This window comes from Dermacentor andersoni, chromosome 11 (genome assembly GCF_023375885.2).
Source record: "Dermacentor andersoni chromosome 11, qqDerAnde1_hic_scaffold, whole genome shotgun sequence".
NCBI lineage: Eukaryota > Metazoa > Arthropoda > Arachnida > Ixodida > Ixodidae > Dermacentor > Dermacentor andersoni.
In genome coordinates this window covers 119,065,531-119,087,003 of record NC_092824.1, presented here as the reverse complement: position 1 = coordinate 119,087,003, position 21,473 = coordinate 119,065,531, and the positions used below count along the sequence as shown (strand labels likewise).

General features: G+C 49.4%; 1 protein-coding gene across 2 annotated transcripts; it reads right to left on the bottom strand.

Annotated features, from left to right (window-relative positions):
• Positions 1-203: 203 nt before the first annotated feature.
• On the bottom strand, positions 204-21,433 carry LOC126539313 (uncharacterized). Of its 2 annotated transcripts, XM_050186091.3 has the most exons (5): positions 19,092-21,433; positions 9,340-9,674; positions 7,656-8,429; positions 6,226-6,411; positions 204-4,036 (listed from the first exon to the last, which is right to left on the bottom strand). In XM_050186091.3, exons 2-5 carry the CDS (start codon positions 9,571-9,573, stop codon positions 3,617-3,619), a joined length of 1,614 nt encoding a protein of 537 aa, XP_050042048.1. In that variant the 5' UTR covers positions 9,574-9,674; positions 19,092-21,433; the 3' UTR covers positions 204-3,616. The 2 variants fall into 2 exon arrangements, with proteins under 2 accessions (XP_050042048.1, XP_054931462.1); XM_055075487.2 differs by lacking the exon at positions 6,226-6,411.
• Positions 21,434-21,473: the final 40 nt, after the last annotated feature.

Here is a 21,473-nt window from a genome sequence, read left to right as displayed (position 1 = left end):
TTCTTCCTTTCCAGCACTACAGGAGCGTTTCTACTATCAGCCTTTCAGAAGCAGATGTACAACATACCAGCAAGGGCAGCTGACAAAAAAGAAAAAGGTAAAGCTTTACAACTCATTAATGTTGTGTCCATCATGTCGTATCAGGCCGATGCAGAAAAGCTGACAATTTATGCCATTTGGCAATAACGTACGTGAGAGCTCTGTCATAAGAAAACTAAATGGGCATGTTCATTAAACAAGATGGGAGGTACAAGAAGACGCCTCATCTTTTTTCGAACAGGTAACTAGGAGACACTCATTCTTCCCCCGGCGTCGTTCGCGATGCTGAAAACACACCAAAGTCAAGATAGAAGTGACACTTCGGCACTACACGGTATCCACGACCTGGGGCGGAATCTTATAACGGTTCGGAAAGCGAACGGTTCCCTCCGCCTCATATGATTGGTCAGAATTGTGTTTGCGTCACTGGCTGTCGGAGACAGCGGGGCGGCACCAGAAATTATGAACACGTCACGCGTCCGCCAGTCATCTTCAAAGCAAAAATAGCGGAAGCGGCGAAGAGGTAGTTCGCTTTGGGTTCGGTTGCTGTGGCGACTGCTGGCTTGCGACCCTGGCAGCGTGCGCCGGTTGCGCTGACTCGGGGACTTGCGGGCGTCGCGTGCGCGTGCGTTCGTTGCTTCGGAGGCTATCACTTGTCTGCTTGGCGATGCTCTTTCAGTGTCGACGACGACTGGAAGTGCGATTTTTCCTATCTGTTGTAAACAGGAGAAATATAAATTCATTTATTCATTCGCGTTCGAATGGATGACGGAGCATTATTTGCACCGTCCCTGTCAGCTTTCTAGAAGACATTAAGCTGGCTACGTTACGAAGTGGAGGAGACTCGGGTACAAGCGTGCCAGCGGCCACTCCACGGAGAGGAAGGAATTGCGCGCTGCGATTCCTTCCCGCCGGCCTGCAGCTTCCAGAGGTATGGCAGAAGCGAAGCATTCATCGGAATGGCCTAGATGTCTGTTGCCGACACTGTTCACGAAGTTGCACTCGTAATTGCTGTGTTGACCGTTAGAAGGGCTGCATCAGTTTTCCCGTGACCCCGGCTGTCGAAGCCAATGACAAGGAGGTATTTGCATGGTGAGATCGAATTCCTCATGATATCGCCATTGTCCGTAGCTCGCAGATCGCCATTCAACAACCAGAAGGGTTCAACCCTGGCAGCCAGCTCCAGCGCTTACTTTGTTCCGCTGATGAGACTGTAGTCAGGACACGAATAGTGTAGAGACCTTTCATTTGTCTGCCCTTTTTGCTCTAGTTCGGGAAGTGCCGCGCTTTCGTTCTCAATTTCACAGTACAGCGCGCACCACCAGCACCACGCTCTTTATATTACTTCGCCCAGGCAATGCAAAGCCCGTATAAGTAATGTTCAAGTTCATGCTCGATTGTTTTCGAGGCAGCTCTTAATGGCCCTTTGCTACGGCGAGCGTCGGCGGTGTAACTAGCGTAACCGAGCGAACGAGCACAACAGCCAAGGATGAAGAGAAAAGCTTAGTGCCGCCTGGTGCCGCGCGCGACGCGTTCTGTGACGATCGCTAGGAGATGGCGCCACGGTACCGCGCGTCGTCTGTTCTTTTTCTTCGGTCACTGCTTTTCATCGGCTAACAAATGTTAAACGTTATCCCTAGATGCACGACGCGCCTGCATATATCAGAAGTTTCTCGAATGTTATCGATAGTTCTATCTGCTAGCTATTGTCACCAAACTTTTTTGTAATCTGATTGTATGCGTGAAGCGAACGGTGTAGTACTTCCTGGAAGCCACGCGGGCACCAGCGATTAAGCTGGAACCTTCGCCAAATCATGTACAAAAGCCGACGCGCTTGACCCACTGATCAGATTTTCGACAATCGCCAGCTCTGCTCGCCGCTATCATTGTACTTGAGAGTTACTTGTTTTGAAACGCTTCGCCCCGTTTGCAACATGCCGCACGTGGAAGATTGTCTGCGCCAGCCACTAAATCGCGAAATGAAATTTTGCGTTCAGGATTGTCGTAATCGTCAGTAAATTTTTTTTTATCACGCAACGCGCCGTGAGGCACATCGCAGTGCTAACGGAAGCGCAGCGGCATGCGAGTCATATCCGAACCAATGACGAAGACCAAAAAGAAAGGAAAATTGATACAGACCGTTAGTAAAGGTGACCCTAGGAGCCATTTCACGATTATGTTGCACTTGCTAAGAATGACAATAATATATTACTTCAAGCATTGCGTAAACGCCCTGGCACCGCAAGTTTATAATTTAAAGCTTGCAAGATATTCAATTTAGATCTTATATTTAATGAGCAAGCAGAAACATTGTGCAGTTCTTCGACTGGCGTGCAACATGATGACCCGCACTTCAGAGGGGTCCCGTCTATTGGCAGCATCCTCCCCTTCTTTCACGTCCGGCTTGGTTGCGGCCCATTTATTTAAGAGAAATGAACCATTCGCTTTCCGAACCATTATAAGGTTCCGCCCCCGACTTCTGCCGACAGCAGAGCTTTCATTAGCGAGAAAAGGATATATAAATGTTTGGCAGAGTTGACGTTGCCTCTGGTTTCTAGAACTTTCGCTGCTCAATATTGCCCACGTAAACGAAAATATACCTTGATATACGTGACGTCACACATACGTAATAACGCCGATGTTTCTGCGCGAAAGTCAAGGAAAGGGTAGTTTGCTTTATTTCTTTCCTCTATAGCAACTAAATATTCAATGCCATAGCATTATAGCTATCATTCAAGGGTTCTCTTTGGCACTGTGAGTTAAGAGCGAAAACAGCTAGAAGAGGGTGAGGTGCGAGGAAGTGAAGATGGAAATAGGTCAAAGGGTGAGGGAAAATACGTCATAGGATGAGAAACTGGCAGGCGATTGAGTCAGCGTCACGTGACAGCGCGGTATCACTCCCCTCGTTCTCTAGGCCGCGCCACCGATTGCATAACAAGGCTGTCACGTCCGAAGACGAAGCGGCCGCTGCCGCGGAGAGACGGCGTCACCAGGCCGATGCAGTGCGGCGACGTAGGGCTCCCGAACCGCCCGAGCAATGCGCCGCTTGCTTGGAAGTCGCTAGGGCGTCGAACATGCGTCGTTAGGAGAACTCGAAGCGCTTCGTCGTGCTGATTGGCAGAGGTTGAGAGGGATGGGCGTCAACGCGAGGTAACGTCACAATGTGCACCTGCTAGAAATAATCTATTCGCTGGTCCGTGTAAAGCGACATCGATCTCGCCTGCGGTGTAGGTGACAGACTACGGTTCTCAAAACTTACTGTTGCTCATAAAGGTTACTCTAAAACACGGCACAAGGTAAATCATCTGAATTAAGTGTCTGGTGGGAGATCATCGATTAATAGAATACCCAAAATGCTATCAAATTACATATCACTTTCAGGTGATAACACGAAGAGTCCACGTATTATTTTTCTGCCAAATGAACGAAAATAGAGTTTTGAAAGATTAACTTAGTGTTGTTCTTTGGTGTTCCCTTAACAATGGCTGGACACTCCGGACCGACCAATGTTATGCGCACGTGAGACGTCCGCCAGCAGGTGACGATCACCACAGTCATCGCGCCCTAGAAGCCAGCTTCAGATGGGCGAAAACGAACCGCTAGACGAGAACGAGAGCCTGTGTTCGGCAGCAGGGAACCGAAAGTCGCTCATCGACGACTGCGGAGACACTGGAAAGAAATCTCTGCTCCCGGACTCGTGCAGCACGATGGTCTTGAACTGCTTGTCCGTCAGGGGCGCCCAGGCAAAGCCAAGAATCTGCGACACTTCTTGGCAGACTGCGTCGTACGATTGCGCCGTGTGTCGAAGCCAGGCGTAGAACTCTTCGCTCCACTCCGGGTTGCGAGGCCAGTCGCACTTCTTGATGACGGCGTTACCGCGCACAACGAACCGCCTCAGCGAGCGGCCGTGGTAAGCCAGCAGAAGCACGGTGGCCGTCGAAATGCGCTCCCGAATAACAAGTGTCTCCAGTCGGCGGCACGACCGGCACAGCAAGACCTGCAGCGACAGAATCAATCAATCAATCAGCACGGCGCGTGGCTCCTATCGCCTTGACGGTGCCACCGTTCTGTTCCTGCAAATCGCACCATTCTTCTCTAGCATCAGCGAAGACGAAACGTACTTGTAAATTACACTGGACGAAAGTGTACTTTCTGCATTTATGCGAGATGAATTTACGATCCAGCGTGTTTTATGTGATCTGTTGTGAGCTGTCATTGATGCATTTATGTCACCTGACTTCAAGTTCGATTACTCTTTTCGTTCTTGTTACCTAATTTCCTTTGTACAATGCCGGCTTGTTATTTAATTTTTAGTAAATGTTCGCTTTATGTTAAAGAAGAAGTACCTGGCGCCGCTTAAAGGCGCCAACATCGGCAAAGTATCGTGATGATGAATGGGGTCCAATGGCGCAAGGGCGAGGTTTGGCCAATGGTCTGACCGCCGAGAGCTTGACAGAGGTGCGGCGCGTTGCTCCACACCGGAAATCTCGGAGGCCCGTGCCGGTTTGCGTTCGACTAGCAATGCGTCCTTCACATGTCAGAGCGGTGAAACCAAGATAAAGCATAATAGGAGGCAAAAAGGCGATCGCCTTACTAAATTTACTGCCGTCGGACTGGCCTTCGCTGGAGTGTCCTCCGACAAAGTAACCAGTCCCGCGAACGAAACGTCCATAAAGTCGCAGTTTGTTCCCACGCGCTCGTAGTCCTGTTTGCGTATATATGATGAAGTAGGCTGTTCCATGTACGCATAGACGCTTCCGACATATCGGCGATCGCTTGCAAAATGTACATCACTGGAGGAGGCTTCTCCTTACTAATACTGTTATTGTGGAGAAGCTGGCAGTCAAGGTGCACACTATGATGCGTGCGGATACCTATAAGTTTACATTAAGTCGAAGTTTGCATGTATGAGGCGTCGCTGGTAAAAAATGAAGATACGTACTTCATACGCACGCGTATTGCCATCTTCTCACTTTCTGCCTAATGTGCCATCCCAGACTGCTCAACACAACCAAATCGTCCAAATCTTCACACTACTCATGTGTCGAAGCTTTTATAGCCATCATTATCAACGTATCGATCATTGTCATTACGCCTCCCTCAGTAAATCATCCTGCAAATATGCAGCAACTACAAACTAATAAAAAATAAAAATTAATTTATGGGGTTTAACGCACCAAAACCACTACCTGATTGTGAGACACGCCGTAGTGGGGGACTCCGGGATTATTTGGACTACCTGGGGTTCTTTAACATGCACCTAAATCTAAGTACACGGGTGTTTTCGCATTCGGCCCCCATCAAAATGCGGCCGCCATGGCCGGGATTCGATCCCGCGACCACGTGCTTAGCAGCCCAGCACCATAGCCACTAAGCAGCCACGGCGGGTCTACAAACTACAAGCGTTTTTCATGAATACACTAAAAGATCGCATGCTTCTATCTGGACGCTTCGTACGGAAGCCGCAATGGTCGGCGCTTTCACTATTTTCTTCGTTCAACATGCTTCCTCCTGACAAGACGAGATGTCGCCAAATCATCGATTCCATTTGGGCTCAAACTATAAGCTTCCTTCATGCACCGAGGCAATCTTTCTAGTACAGTGCTTCCACATCACCATGGCTTTAATATGAAAGAAATACCAGTGACACGTTTTCTATAGGCTGCAGCGCATTTTCCTACGACCCATGAAATATGAGCATTAGTACTACGTGACTCGCAAGCTCCTGGTTCTTGCTGACACACTGTCGGAGGCACCAATACCGCGCATTGATGCAGCGCATGAGGGTGACAACGACGCTGAGGTTCATGCTTAAAAATAAAACTATCTAACTTCTGAGATTTTACGTGCCAAAACCACGATCTGGTTATGAGGCACGCCGTAACCATGGAGACCGGGTTAATTTTCACCACCTGGGTTTCTTTAACGTGCACCCAACGCACGGTATACGAGCGTTCTTTAAATTTGTCCCCTATCGGAATGCGGCCGCAACCGAACCCGCGACCTCGGGCTCATCAGCGCAACGCCATAGCCACTCGTCTACCGCGGCAGCTGAGGTTCATGCTGACTCGATCAATCCGTTCAAGCTTGTTTAGTGAGAAGACTAAACCGAAACTTGTAGACGTCATAGAAAAGGACCCAGTTCTATCCCATGTTTCCAAAAATGAACTCATTTGGCCGGCTTACCAGCGCGGAATCTGGTCTATCCACGAAGCGCTTGGCCATGTGGAATCTGGGCAACCCAAGAAATGCGTAGGTCCTCAGGTCCTCGGGGTAGTAGGTGGCTGCCGTAAGCGCAGACTCTGGCCCCACTTGGTTATAAGCAGTCTTGTAGATTATAGAATGCACCGGCGCATACTCTTGCCATATTATCTGCGTGGCAAGGAAAACAACGCGTCTCGTAGAGAGATAAGAGTCGGGAAATCAGACTTTGCATTGCGTAAAAGCTTCGTTGGCAAAAGAGCACTTTAGTACGATGTAATTAGTACGGAAAACATAAGAATGCGCGCGGCGAGAGTAGCGCGAAACTGGAATACAGCCAAGTTCGCCGACTCCTCTCATTGCGCAGTCAGCGTAAGTCCGATAAATTAACGCGGCGGACGCACGTAACAATTCCTCAGTCCCTCCCTTATCAAATATCCTCTGATTCAGTCCCGGCAGTGCTCAACCGAAGGTGCTATAAATAAAAAAAATAATGAGTCACTATACTCTGTGAAGGTGGATGACCAGCGAAGCTGTTTAGCATACGACACAGAGGCGACACATAATTTTGAACAAAGGTACAAACTCATTTACCGTGATCTTTATATACATTCGCGTGGGCGACGGTACTGCCGCCCCGAAATGACGGAGAAAACTAGACACGCATAACCTTTCAACAGTACCGCCATCACGGGAGAGCGCAAGTATATACGCAAGTGAGGAACGACGACAAAGAGAGGGTGGTGCGAACGTAGACATGGCCGATACGGGTTTTATGTGGACGCAATAGCTTAAACTTATTTTTGCAAGTTGGCGGAGTGCTTGAAGCTTGCTTCACCTCCGCCGCAGGACGGCCAACGGTTTTTGCACACGCAGAACGAAAAAAATGACGGAACCCTATCCACAAACAGCGTCGCTGTATAGCTCCAGTGAGTCATTGATACCCTTAATTCAATCACCGCGAATAGCAGTCCGAAATTCACCATAACTATGCAGACTACGCACTACTGACTATGGTCGCATAATTTTTACATACGGACGAGTGGCTGCGCAAACTTTGAACTCTTACATGTGCAAGAAACTCGAGCAATCTTTAAGAACGTACTCCTGACGGACATATTCAGCCCATATCCTCCCTCATAAGTTTCTGTTCGCTTTTTTTGTTTCCTCTTTCTTTCTTCCAACCGCTCCCAGCTAAGTTGCTTCTCGATTACCTCACATCCACGGCGCCAAATTAATTTCCCTTTATAGGTTATTGCGCATTGTTCCGCATATTCCGGAGAATCCCCGCATCTACGAGCCTCTGGCGTCACGAGCCTCGGCGCGGCTGCACAGGCGCTTACTGATCCGAACGGACAAACGAACGGAGACGTTCAGACCATTCTCCGTCTCGTAATTGAGAGCGAAAAGACCACCTCTTTGGCTACAGTGCCCTCGACGGAGAGATGTACCCTGAGCCTGGGCGCCGCCCTCCGGCACTCTCGCCATACCCGGGGCGACACGCGGAGCCCTAACTCCGTGTACGTGGTCTGGATCAGGTGCAGGTCTCGCAGAGATGTGTAGCTGAGCAGCGTAGCCAGGTCGTCGTCCAGGTGCTGCGGCGAGATGTATAGCGCGGTCAGGTTGAGGAACACCCCGGCGTGCAGGAACGGGTACGGCTCCTTGGAACAGTTGATGAGCCGCAGCGTCCGAAGCGTCGTCATGCATGTCTCGGCCACGTCGTCGAGGAGGAACTTGGCCTCGTGTGGCTCCAAGAGCAAGTCTGTGAGGGCCAGGTGACGCAGCCCCGTGAAACAGCACATGAGACGCTTGAGCGACTCGAGCAGCTTGCCTCCGGTGCCGAACACGCTGTCCTGGTGCCTCTGGCCGTCCGAGTTGTTGCCGAGTAGGTGGCAGCCGAAGGTGAAGTCAAATCGCCGCAGGTGTCCCAGCGCATTATTCCGCTCGCCGAAGTAGGCCATGATGACCATAAACTCGTACAGGTTGAAGAAGTTGGACATGGCGGGAATTAGCAGGTGCCGGATGTGGCGGCCGATCTTGTGCACGCAGATCTGCGTCCGGTAGTGGTCGAGCAGATGCTGGTAGCCCATGTAATAGTTGAACTTGCGCCGCGTCATGGTTCGGTCGTCGAGCACGAACACGGACCAGACCCGGGGCGAGTAGAAGACTCGGTACCAGTTCCGGCAAACCTGCACATTTGGGAGCCAGGTATATGAGTGAGGTTAGGTGCCTCCCGATACCGTCAATGCATTTTGAAAAATGCACTGATCGGCCAGCGTGCCCATCGTGTAATACCTTGATATTTTCTTGTGAGTGTTTTACCTTTAGAGCGCAGCTTTTACGCGCCCGTTCCCGCGCTGAGCGTCGGCGGGCCTCGGCGTTTCTCGTAACCGAGCGAACGAGCACAGCGAAGAATGAAAGAGCGAACGCGGAGCGCAGCGCGTGATTAATGGCGGTGATAGCGAGGAGATGAGGAAGGCGAAGGAGGGTATGGCGAAAGTGTAAGAAATGCGTCGTGCCGCGCAATATGAGCACTGCGGCGACGATGGCTACAAGATGGCGCCAGGGTAGCGCGCCTCAGACGTATGGAACAAATAGCTGCATGAGTGGAGGTCTGTCTGCGGCGGCTGCTGTGAATCGCACCCACGCGTCAACCCCGCGCTGCCTCTCGTGATCTCCCGATTAGCGAGGCAGATGCGCCACATTTCGCTCCGTTTGCAAAGCACCAATATATCGCGAAATGGAAACATGCATAAAGCTGCGCTCAAATTTCACAATAGGAAGTGTTGTAATTGTCGGCGAATTTTTTATTGAACTTCATTCCAATTTATTTGCCGTATTAAGTCAACGTCCCTTGCCAAATAGAACATTTACTCAATACACACTTTTAGGGTGTAGGCATTCTCACTGTAATGCTATTAAGTACAATTTCAGTTTCTTTCTCATTTAGATAATAATGCTGAGCTCTGCGTCCTCTGGAACTCATCAGAAGACGTCCCCGCTAGCACTGATGTTTTCATCTACGTCTCCCGGTAACTGCAACGATATTGCGTAGTTACGCGTAAGGCTAAAACGAACCGTAGCGACACTGCCTCCCACCTGCGACATGGCGTACCGGTCGGCGATAGGAACCATGCTGTAGACGGTCTCCAGGAGGACGTCTGGCAGTGACGCCCAAGGTCCCTGCTCCAAGTCCGGGGCCTCGCTGTCGACCAGCGCCCGAGGCCAGAAGCCGATGAACGCTCGCGGGTCTTCGCTCTCGGCGTCGTCGTCATCATCGTGCGGTTGTGGAGACCGTTCCCGCAGGAACTCGCCCTCGACGGCGTACTCCATCGCGACCTTTCGCCAAGCTCAACGCCTAGCGCATCTGTAGTGGACAACGTACGCCTGGTCAGGGGCTTATCCGGAATTTCTGGATATGATGGGATGGGATCCTGGTGGGATGGTTGATGATCAGTGAGGCTTCAACGTCCCAAAGAAACACGGGGGCTATGACGGACGCCATCGTTGAAGGCTCCGTATTAATTTTGATTATCAGAAAAGAATTTCAAGGGACCCTGCAACACATTCTGTTCAAAACTGAAAACACAGTGGGACTTATGCGATGCCTTTCAATGAATATGTTTCCGCACATGTTTTTAGAGGAAGCTTTGACTTGGGGCCGACTCCGATTCCGCCTATTCAAATATATGTGAAATGCAAAAATGCTTTTGTGAGACAACCCTGGACCGCATTGAATGAATACTGTTGCAGTTGAAAGTGAAAGGTAAATCACAGTGACTAGGAAGCAATATTTTTATTTAGGGCCCGGCATTTGCGACGAAAATTTCCGAAAATTGGCAAGCTTAAAAAAATAAAGAGACACCAAGTTTACTAATCCGTTCACTAACCCACATCAAAAATAGATACCTCACTTCTGTAAACTGCGCCTTTTAGAGCATCTGCAGCGGGTAAACTGATACATGAATTTAAAGCTTACGTCAAGTTACAATATTTACCAGGGTTTAGCAATAGTCCTACTCACAAATTAGTCGTACATTTTCAGAGCGCTGTGTATCAACTTTGTTCGCTTTAGATGCATTATAACTAGATTAAAAAATTGTGGTACAGTTTTTCATTGCCGAGTTACGAAGCTGTAGACTAGATAATTTAGTCTTCTTTTTAAATCAATTTTCAAGAATATTTCTACAAAAAGACTGATGGCCTGAACAAAAAAATCAGCTTCCGACAGTCACTAAATTTTAAAATTTTCTTCTAAACGTAATAAATCCCATAAAAATTGGTGCAGTGGTCGCCGAGATAGTATTTCTTCGTTCCCAGATAAGGGCTGCCGAGCTATGATATCGGAGGTATAAAGAGCGCTATGTTTACTTTCCCCATAATAAATCCACATACGTAACATGGTTACTGGTTAGTTACAATAAGTTAAATTGGGTGCAGTGGTTTAGGGCTTTTTGCTAAATTGACAGGCGCCAAGCACATTATCACCTTCGATATGTGCCTTACCGTTACTAACTCAAGTTCATTTGTATTGCTAATTACAAACAGTGTTGCTCATACTGAGCGTTTCATGACGTCCCGCGTCTGCCACCGCAGTTCTTGGAAATAATGCAGGTGCGTCTGCGCATGCGAAAGATTCCAGCACTTTTTTTTTTTTTGTAAGCTACGTGCATTCAATGATTTGAAGCCGCGAACCTTCGGCCATGTGCGACAAAGCTAGAAAAAAATTATTTAGTCAACGTCTCGAAAGTAAGATACGCGAGATCGTCTTCACAACGAAGACCACACAGCACAGTCGAGAGCGAAAGCAAGACAATTAATCAGGACGTTTAAGGCATGTGTACAAGACACTGAAAAAGTGATAATGACATTGTTGGGGAGGCAGCAGTGGCTGTTACTTAAGGCGGAGAGTAAACACCATACATAGCGAGGAACTAAACGTGCTTCCCTACTGGCAAATTTACAGGGAGCCATCAAAAATAACAGCCTTGGCGTCGTTTCGAAAGGTGTCAATCTGAAACAACGGCTGCGGCTCGCAGCTCTTAAACCCCGCAAATGGAGACACGCCCTCCTCTGGCCATCTATAACAATTCACCGCCTCCCTGCGTCATTGTGGTCACACGTCTTTCTACACATGACTATTTTTGTAAGGCAGGCACTTCGTGGTGTTGACACGCTGGCTACCACTGAGCTGAGATCACGGCTATGTGGCCATCCTCAAAACAGTTACGGAAATCTCAGAGGAGGGTAAACCCATTACCGTGGCGACTGAAGACGGACGCAGCGTTCAGCCAGACGTTGTACTCAGCCTGATCTCCGGCGAAGACCTCAAATGGCGACAGCCTAAAAAACTGTCACGGAAAAAGTAAGCAAACGCGGAGCTAAACTCGCACCATGGGGCATGCAAGCCCCGTGCAGAGAAACACTTGAAACACTTCTTTTGCAGAGAAACAGTCGGCGTGCACAAACACGCAGGCGCGCGCGCACGTGGAGAGATGGAAACCTTCGCGACGCTCCTCCGTGTTCGGTGTGCAACACGCGAGGGTCAACGGAATAGCTTGCTGGTGACTTAACGACACTCCACGCAGACGTCACATTAAACAGACCTGCAACGTGCTTTGAATATGGCAAATAAATGTACTTAGCTGTTACATGGTGTAATGCCGTGAACATCTGAGCCATATACGGGATTTAAGTTCTCCGGAATGTTTAAAAATCGCCTGTCGCATTTGACATAGTTCTGGTCCTATAGAGCTGCATTATTCAAAGAGGCGGACATTATTTTAACAAGAACTCTAAACACATATATATTCAACTAATTAAAAAAGATCACTATAGTTAGCTTTGTAGTTACTTTACGGCATATATTGCAATTTACGAATTGTAGCCGGTGAGATTGCGAGGCATGAAATGCCTCGCAAACTTGGAATTAAATTCCGGATTGACACCAGTTTGAAGCGGGAGCAACGGCAACAATGGTTCGGCGCCGTTCGGCTGGAAATTTCTTATCACGCTTTCTTTTGTCATCTCGGTGTTTGTGCTCATTCATGTTTACACGGGTAAGCGAGGAAGTGGATCACAGCCGGACGATGTCTTGGGTCGGTTTGTCCGCAATGCAGTATACGGGTCAAATACATTTCGCCTAGATTCTGCCTGCCGCTTGCCGCCTATAAATATAGATACCGTTTGCCGCTTCTTTACAGTGTTGTTCTTACTGTAGGTACACGACTTTACGAGTGCATCCTGATGTGGCATAGCTGTTGAGGCTTTCAAGGACTGATCTCGTTGGTTTTATGCGGCCCGTAACAGCTCTCACGCAGTTAATAATTTTTGGGTCGATTTTATACATATATTTATGCAGAACTGTCGATTTATTTTAAAAGCGACGTTTTCGCGTCGCCTCGTTTGTAAGGGGCTTAAATCACGCCGAGTTTTATCAGAATGATTACAGTCATGTGCGCCTTTACCAACTTTATTCGTTTCTCCAGAGGACATCTTCGATATTGTGGCTGCTTAGCGAATGTGCTAGGAAAGACGTATATCATGGGGCGAGGATTGCTGTTAACTGCGGCATATGGTATTGCTGTTCGATTGTCGATAAAAAATTCGTTTCATGTTTGCAAATCCGTTACACATTGTTGCTGTTTGAGCAGCCTTACCGAACAGGGTGCCTTTCTGCGTGTACATTTTGTACTAAATCAAATTCTTATCTTTTGTGGTGTAGGAGTGCAATGCCCACGCCGCAAAGGACTAGACCCGGCCTTGCCACCTGCGCCCGTCTACCTTGGCCGGCGCTGCTTAGTCTTTAAATATATCGTGTGGCTTCTATTACGATAGCAATTATATGGACACTCCAGGCGCATTTTTGCCGTCGTCGTCGCCGTGATGGTCCTTATAAGGTCCATCACGGGGCGATAAAAGGCGATATAATGGCGATAAAACCGTCGCCGCGCCCCGTATATGTGTATGTGCAAGTGAAAACGTGCGAGGGTGGGGCGACGATCGCGGCTCAACCTCTCGCGCGATGGAGGAAAAGCGTGGAGGAAAAGCGTGGAGGAAAAGCGTGGAGGAAAAGCGTGGAGGAAAAGCGTGGAGGAAAAGCGTGGAGGAAAAGCGTGGAGGAAAAGCGTGGAGGAAAAGCGTGGAGGAAAAGCGTGGAGGAAAAGCGTGGAGGAAGAGCGTGGAGGAAGAGCGTGGAGGAAGAGCGTGGAGGAAGAGCGTGGAGGAAGAGCGTGGAGGAAGAGCGTGGAGGAAGAGCGTGGAGGAAGAGCGTGGAGGGAGAGCGTGGAGGGAGAGCGTGGAGGGAGAGCGTGGAGGGAGAGCGTGGAGGGAGAGCGTGGAGGGAGAGCGTGGAGGGAGAGCGTGGAGGAAGAGCGTGGAGGAAGAGCGTGGAGGAAAAGCGTGGAGGAAAAGCGTGGAGGAAAAGCGTGGAGGAAAAGCGTGGAGGAAAAGCGTGGAGGAAAAGCGTGGAGGAAAAGCGTGGAGGAAAAGCGTGGAGGAAAAGCGTGGAGGAAAAGCGTGGAGGAAGAGCGTGGAGGAAGAGCGTGGAGGAAGAGCGTGGAGGGAGAGCGTGGAGGGAGAGCGTGGAGGGAGAGCGTGGAGGGAAAGCGTGGAGGAAAGCGTGGAGGAAAGCGTGGAGGAAAGCGTGGAGGAAAGCGTCCAGTCTTCTGTCGCGCGCATGTAACCGGGGGGAGAGGAGGTCAGGGACGGGGCGTTTTACTTCGGCAGCAACTGCGTATGGCGCGGTCGCGCGGGTTTTATCTTTACAGCGATCTGCTTTGGTGGTAGAGTCTAGGTGTGCCGAAGGCTCGTAGCTTTGCGTGTGCTGTATTCACGCCGCTGTTTCCGTTGACGCGACCGACAGCACGAAGGTCACTTCGCTCGCTGCTGCTTCCGCGCTTCCTCATGTGTGTGCCGTCATCGAGTGTGATGTGTGCATGTTTGCCTGTGCGCGGCGACACCATGCTTGTTAATTCAATTAGGAGGCGAGTGCTTACAAGTTTATGTGGCCGGTAAAGCTACCATCCTTACTTATTATGGCTGTCTACTAATTTGTTATCGCAATCGATGCTTCGCCTTTCGGGCGAAACTGCGACGTTTTTATTTCCTAACAATCGATAATAAAGTACTCAAAGGTTGGTAAGTCTTTAGCTTGTACGTTTCCAAACAGGCCACTAAGGGAATTTCAGATTGAGGAAACGGCAGCGGGTAGGGATTTTCGTCGACGTACGCAGCGGAACTGCATCGTCGGCGCAGCACTAACCCAGGATTTTATTCACACCTACATTTGGTGACTTCGTTGACTAGCGTACGCATTTCGATTGACAAATTCGCAATTATACTCTTCTTGATGCGACTTTGACGGCACTTATTCGGCGATGTATATTCATTGATAGCATGGATTATTGCAATGTGTACCGGAATCGTGCCGTGCGGAATTGTGGGGTTTTACGCGCGAAAATCACGATCTGATTATGAGGCACGCCGTAGAGGAATAATTTGGACCACCTGGGGCTCTTTAACGTGCACCTAAAAACGTGCACACGGGTGTTTTCGCATTTCGCCCCCATCGAAATGTGGCCGCCGTGGCCGGGATTCGATCCCGCGACCTCGTGCTTAACAGCCCAACACCATAGCCACTAAGCAACCACGGCGGGTCGTGCCGTGTGGAGTCTGAGGTACAAGTCTGCACCAAGGATGCTTGCCTATTAAGGCGTACGCCTTTAGTGGCTCATGAGTGTCCGGGCGCAGTGCGTGGTGGACGCAGGAAAGCGGTGATCACCGGCGAGAGGAGCAAAGAGAGGAGGCGCCATGCCAGTAGAGCTGTGCGAGTGGGCGCGTGGGAGAGCGTGGACATGCGGGCGGGGGTGCGCGCACATCGGCGATAAACCTTGCAGCCTGTGATTGCATCCCATACTCGCGGCCAAGGCGGCGTCCGTTCGCAGAACAGTTCAAACAGCAACAGAGGCAGTCATAGATAGGCTTTTGCCTATCACAGTTTAGCTCAGCAAAGTGCCCACAGATTTTTACTGAAGCACAGAAACAGCATTACGGCAAGGGTAGAATTAAAGAAAAGTGATTGAGACATCGCGTTCGTCCACAAACCGAAGCGGCTGCTACTTCGTATAACTCGGCTTCGTTGCGCTTGTCTGCGGGACGCACCCGGCACGCATGCGGACTGGTTTGTTCCAAACTCCGGTAACATCATGTGCATGTATGTCTGCTCTTATAGAGGTCTGCGCCTTTCCTGCAGCTGTCACCGCTGAGATAGCGGTGACAGGCTTCAAGAAGACCAGCGGAGCCTAAACTGACAGCTGGGTTGACATTTTTACATTCTAATAAAACATGTTTCATCGTTTCCCTATAGCTTTACCGCATAGAGCACACGCTTGTTCCTTGGCGTACCTCGCTTTACAACTAGGCATTCTAAGGCATCCTTATGGCATTTCGAAAAGTAAAGTTTGTTTTAGCTATCAAATTGTCTTCCCTGATTTCGTTTTTACCTCTTAGGTGGTTACTCATAGCCGGTTTCTATTTCACTGCCGTCGCCCAGAAAATTCTCAGCCTCTCCGACTTTGCGTTTGACGTTCTTTGTCGCAAACTTGCTGGTAAGCTTCCTAGTTCTTTTCCTCCACTGCGAGTCAATATTATTGCGATAGCAATTATACAGACACTCGAGGCGCATTTTTTGCCGTCGCTGTCGGCATCGCCGTGATGTTCTGTGCAAAGTCCAAGGTCGATAACACCGTCGCCGCGCGCTGTATGTGCGAGTGAAATCACGCAACGGAAGCCGACAATCGCGGCTCAATCTGGTGCGCGCGAACGAAGCAGAGAGCAAGCGCGCCGTCATACGTCGCGCGAAAGGCCGCGGGGGGGATGGGAGGGAGGGAGAGGGGAGCGTGGTGCTTCGGCAGCAGCTGCGCATTTCGTGACCGAGCGCAAGGGGAATTGACTATCTCGGCTCAATCTCGCGCGCCATATATGGAGGAAAGCGGGGAGGCTTCGCGGCATGGAGGAGGGGCGGCTTCGACTGCCAGCAAGTGCGTACTTCGCGCGGCTCATACCTTTGTGCGAGCTGTGTTCTCGCCACCTCTTGCTTTGAAGCGATAGACAGCACGAAAGGTCACTTCGCTCGCTGCCGCCGCGCTTGCGCGCACCAGCGCTTCGACAGCGAATGTTCGCGCTCTTTGAGTGTGACGAGTTCATGGTTTGCTTGCGCGCGCTGACACCATTCTTGTTAATTCAGTGCGCGAATGTTTCCAAGTTTACACGGCCGATAAACCTACTATCCTTGCTTCGTATAGCTGTCTGCTAATTTGCTGTCGCAATCGATGCTTCGCCTTTCGGGCGAAAGTTCAACTTTTTTCCTGTACAAATACTTGGACACTCTCGCAACCCACTTACTTCCTTCCATGTTCATCAGTCGTTCTTTCATATCAATTTGACTCTGAAGATGGATGGATGCTATGAGCGTTCCTTTTGAAACGGGGCATGGGTTGCTCCACCAAGCTCTAATTATTTCGCCTTATGTACGTCGTACCTATATTTAGAAAAAAAAAGAAATAAAAGAACACAAATAATTCACAGCATCTAACTTTCTGAACCACTATTGGGAACTTATGTTTTCGTAGGCCTCCGGTGTTCGTGGTCTCCCTACTTCTCTGCCACCCAATTCCCAATCGCCTTTTACTAATCTTAATTACGGACATGTCTACTTTCCCCTGCTAGCCACCACACTCCTGCTATCGCTGAACCCAAGGGCTTAAATGAGGTTACAGTAGCATAAGCCGACAGCTGCGCAGGTATCTTCACATTCTAATAATACGTGTTCCATCGTTTCCCTAGCTTTACCGCAGCAAGCACGTGGTTCTTTTTCCTTTGTGTACCTCGCTTTATAAGTACGCGTTCTAAGACCTCGCTTCGAAAAGAGCTTCCCTTTGAGTTATCATAAATTATATTCCTGATTTCGTTTTTTTCCCCTCTTAGGTAGTTACTCATAGCAGGTTTCTTTTCCATTGCCGCCACCCATGAGATTGCCTCAGCCTCTCCGACTTTGCGTTTGACGTTCTTTGTTGCCATGTTGTTTACCATGCCGGTCGCCTACTTGCTGGTAAGCTTCCTAGTTCTTTTCCTCTGATGTGAGTCAACGTTCTTCTTGTACCAATATCTGAGCACTCTAACCACCCATTTACTTTCTTCCATATTGCGAAGTCGTTCTTAAAAACCAATTTTACTCTTCGTGGGCGTTTCTTGAAATGTCCGAATAAAAACGAAATCGAAAAAAAAAAAATCGAAATCGTTCCCTCGCTTAAAAACTTGTCAAGCCCATACCACCCTGCACAGCTTCATTTGTCGTCTTCCCGTGATCACCCAATGCGAGGCGTCCCACTGACCTTTCGTTTCTATAGGGTCCAGATTGTACCCTTGACTTCAAGTAAACAACCGCATTTCCAAATGTAAGTCCTGGAACCACTGAACTGAGCTTGAACTAATCAGGCACCAGCTAGTGGCGGGTAACGGTGCCAAAACTATGGTAGCCGAGATCGGGCAACGCGACGCTTGGCGGAACATACGGCGGGCATCGTTTCACGTGGGCACTATGCACTTCGGACACGGCCGGGATCGTAGCAAGGTCGTGGCTGAACGTAAAGTCGAAGTCTGAACTAGTTGGAAGTGGCTATACGACATCTAATGGACCTTGCAGGTTACCTCCACCACACAATCTGTACTTCCGGAAGTATAGGGCACTAAATCTTGCTAGCATCCAACTAGAACATTCCATAAACACGCAAGAATCGGTTGACACGAGCATGAGGAGTAGCGAATGCAATAACATTATTTTCTATAGGATTAGCGTAGGCAAACGTCTGCTGCAAAATGTCGCTTATAACGAACTTCAACTGAAGAAATGCGATTACAGGTTTACCGGCAAGACTATGCGCTCAGTTCAGTTACGCTGGTACTACTCATTCTTAGATATGCACAATTCACGATTAAAAAATAAGCGCGTTCATAAAGAATAGCGCGAACATAAACGCGGATATATAACATATCTACGCGGATACATAACCCATATTTCTAGCGATATTCACGACGCAGTACTGGGACAGAAAAAATGATCGGATTCTTGCTTGAAAGGAGCAAACGAATTTTTTATTCGGTCAACCTGCGCAAAAGCAAATTTCGACCATTTGGACTCCGGGCCAACTGTAAACACTGCTAGAAATTGACGGCCTCGAAACAATTATGTTACTGCCATCACCGCTGCTGCAGCTGACGTGCTCCTACACGGTTGCAGGTCCACTGGTCCTGAGAACCGTCACAATTTGTTTTACTCGAAGACTTGTCGCAACCAACATCAGCAGATAAAAAGCCCCAACAGTAGCGGCTCATTTGCGTGAGGATCTCTACTTTTATCAACGGAACTGCAGTACATCGTGTTCACATTGCGTTAGGACTAGCTCAGACCAACTCTTAGTCATCAACCTGCCCACACAACTCGGAATCATTGAATCGCAAGTCGAATATTCTATAGAGCAAGACTGCACTCGACCCGAAAAGAAGCAAGCACCCGCTTCTGATGCGTAGCGGAGCCCGGCAACTGTCACGAGACAAGCAAGCTGCATGCGCCGCCGTGCCTGTGCGCACACGCAGACAGCTGACTGCAGCCGTCGCTTCGCGGCTCGTAGACGACACACGATGCCCGTACACCTGCGCACAGTAGCCTCGGACACAACGTACGTGGTCGAAGTAATCAACGCGTTGCATTGCAGAACCGCCACTGACACATGCAGGTAGGCAGCTCGGGCATCACGGGTGTCCCGAGCTGCGGATGGACAAACGTTTCTCACCTCAGGACAAACGAAGCAGCTGCAGAAGTCGACCGAGAACCAGCGGAAGTCGCCATGATCATGATGCTCCCTCCTTTCTTCGCACATCGGCGGCCTTCCGAAGTGAAGGCTAGCGCGTGCACCGGCGGCGAGGAGGAAAGGACGAAAGTCTCGCCCCAAGACCCGGGCCATGCCGGCGAGCCTTGGTTCCCCGAGTAGCCCAAAATAACTGCGGCAAGCCGTCTTCTTCTGTGCCCGTTTTATGTCTGTTTTTGCCACGCGTCCTTCCCTCCAGACTCATCCTCTCCACTCCACCCTACCCGGGCATAGCGAGGCGCAGTTGTGCGAGCAAGGTGCCAAGCAGCACGGCAACAGCGTGCGCCCATCGACACTTTGGGCCCTGGAAGATTGCGAATGCACGGCTGCACTTCACTTTACCCTTCCCCAACACAGCAACAGCGAAGTAGGGTCCACTTCCTGCTCTTGCAAAATCGCCCCTGAGGAATCCACGGACACAATGGGAGACATGGCCAAAGCTTCAAGAGCACACACTTAAAATACGCATGTTTTCAGAGTATGCAGTTCCTAAACCGGAGGTCGCATTCAGCCATTGGGCTGTACACATTGCAGTCTTAAAGGTTTCAGTCATTGCAAACTAGACTAGACCTGTAGCAGATGCCCATGTGACAGCTACAAGGGCATCTGCCAAACTTCTCTGAAAGTTCCAGCGATTCAACATGAAAGAGAGTAAGTACTGTTCATCCTCAACTCCAGAGCACCAGTCACTCTACAGGTCCTGTGACTCACACAGTGGCCTTCAAATATAACTTAAAGGGCACCTCAACAGGTCTGGCCATTTAGAGCTCACAAGCGCAGAGCATACAATGCGCGCCAACGATCGTGTCTGCAAAGTATTACATCGCTAGGCGCCGCGGAAAGAAATGAAATTTCAAACCGAACGCCGTTTTTCCTTCTCCACGCGGCCGCCGCGCTCCAAGCCGGACGGTGACGTAGTCGTGTCCGCAGTGTGACGTCGCTCGTGGTGACACGTGACTTCGAGAATTATTGAAGGCAACATCTATTATTTGTGTGGTCTGTTGCTTGAATTGAAGTTTAGAGAAATAATAAAACACACAAATGAAATGTCTGCGTGTTTTTTGTTTTACTTCGCACCGAAGCTAGAGATGTACTTCCGCTTCGTCTGCTTGTTCCCGCGGTCGTGCAGTGACGTGCGCAGGTACAGAAACTGTCATTTTCCACCGTGTTCCAGCGCGTGATCACGCTCTGCGATCCGCTTGTTCTGCCTCAGTATTCGTGCAGCACTGAATTATCCGCTAGTCATGTGTGCTTGTGCACAGCGCGCAAAAGCGCGCGCTGCGCGAAACGAGACATCACAATTAGCTCGCGCGCAACGCGGTCAAAAAAAAAAAAAGAAAGCAAAAAAAAAATGATTGCGGGGCCCATGACGTATGCGTCACGCGATCCTCGAGGTCCTGTATGGGAGAACGCAGGAAAGGAATTTCGTTCGCGGAGGCTAGACCGGGCGAGTGGAGAGAGAGTCTCGCTCTGCAGTGGAGCCCGCCTGTTGAAATTACGTGTTCGCGGCACTGAACTATTTCTATCTCGGCTATCAATGAGCCGATTTGAAGAATATTTGCGGCAGAACTCTCCCTAGAGGACACGTAACAACTTCCACTGTATAACAAAAATTTGCTATGAAGCCTGGTGAGGGGCCCTTTAATAAAACTTCTTGGGCAAGTTGGTGCCATTTCGAAAACATGATTCTAGGGCGCTCGAAAGACACGCAGGGGAGAAACACACAGACACACGAGCACTCTGTGTGTGTCTTTTAAGCGCCCTAAAATCATGTTTTTCAAAGTGGCCTTGAAAGTTTTAACAAACAATCTACATTCTTTATACAGGCCACAGTACAATGCGCTCAAGAGGAAAGTGGAGGAAAATGCTCCTGTAGGCCTAGTCGATTAAGAGAACAAATGAACGTCCCGAAAGGCCAGCAGAGGTGCATGCAAATCTGTCATATCAGACTAAACTAGATAAGAATGACAAGAAACTCTTCTGGGCTTCAAAATTACAACATTTTGTGACCACTTGCTCACGAGTAGGCAGGTGTTGTGCCCCATGCGGTGGCAGCTGCCAGCCTGCTCTTCGCTTTCCCTTTTGTCTCAAGTGTATATACTTTTCAAACAAAATATTAATACACTAAAAGATTACTTAAGAAAGAAAAAATCCACTCCATATAACAAACAAATATTGAGGTGGTAGGTCAGAAGCATCAGATATTGTAGAGGGCCTTGTATTGTACAAAGGCAACATCTTTACGACCATACATTCGTGTGATGAATCCCATTACTACACATACTTCCTAAAGGGAAGTTTACTCAT

Coding starts and splice junctions, on each gene's coding strand:
- LOC126539313 (XM_050186091.3), bottom strand. CDS start 9,573: ATGGAGTACGCCGTCGAGGGCGAGTTCCTGCGGGAACGGTCTCCACAA. Junction 6,412..7,655: donor AGGGCACTGTAGCCAAAGAG/GTGGTCTTTTCG, acceptor CTTGCCACGCAG/ATAATATGGCAAGAGTATGC. Junction 4,037..6,225: donor ATAGACCAGATTCCGCGCTG/GTAAGCCGGCCA, acceptor CTGTCGCTGCAG/GTCTTGCTGTGCCGGTCGTG.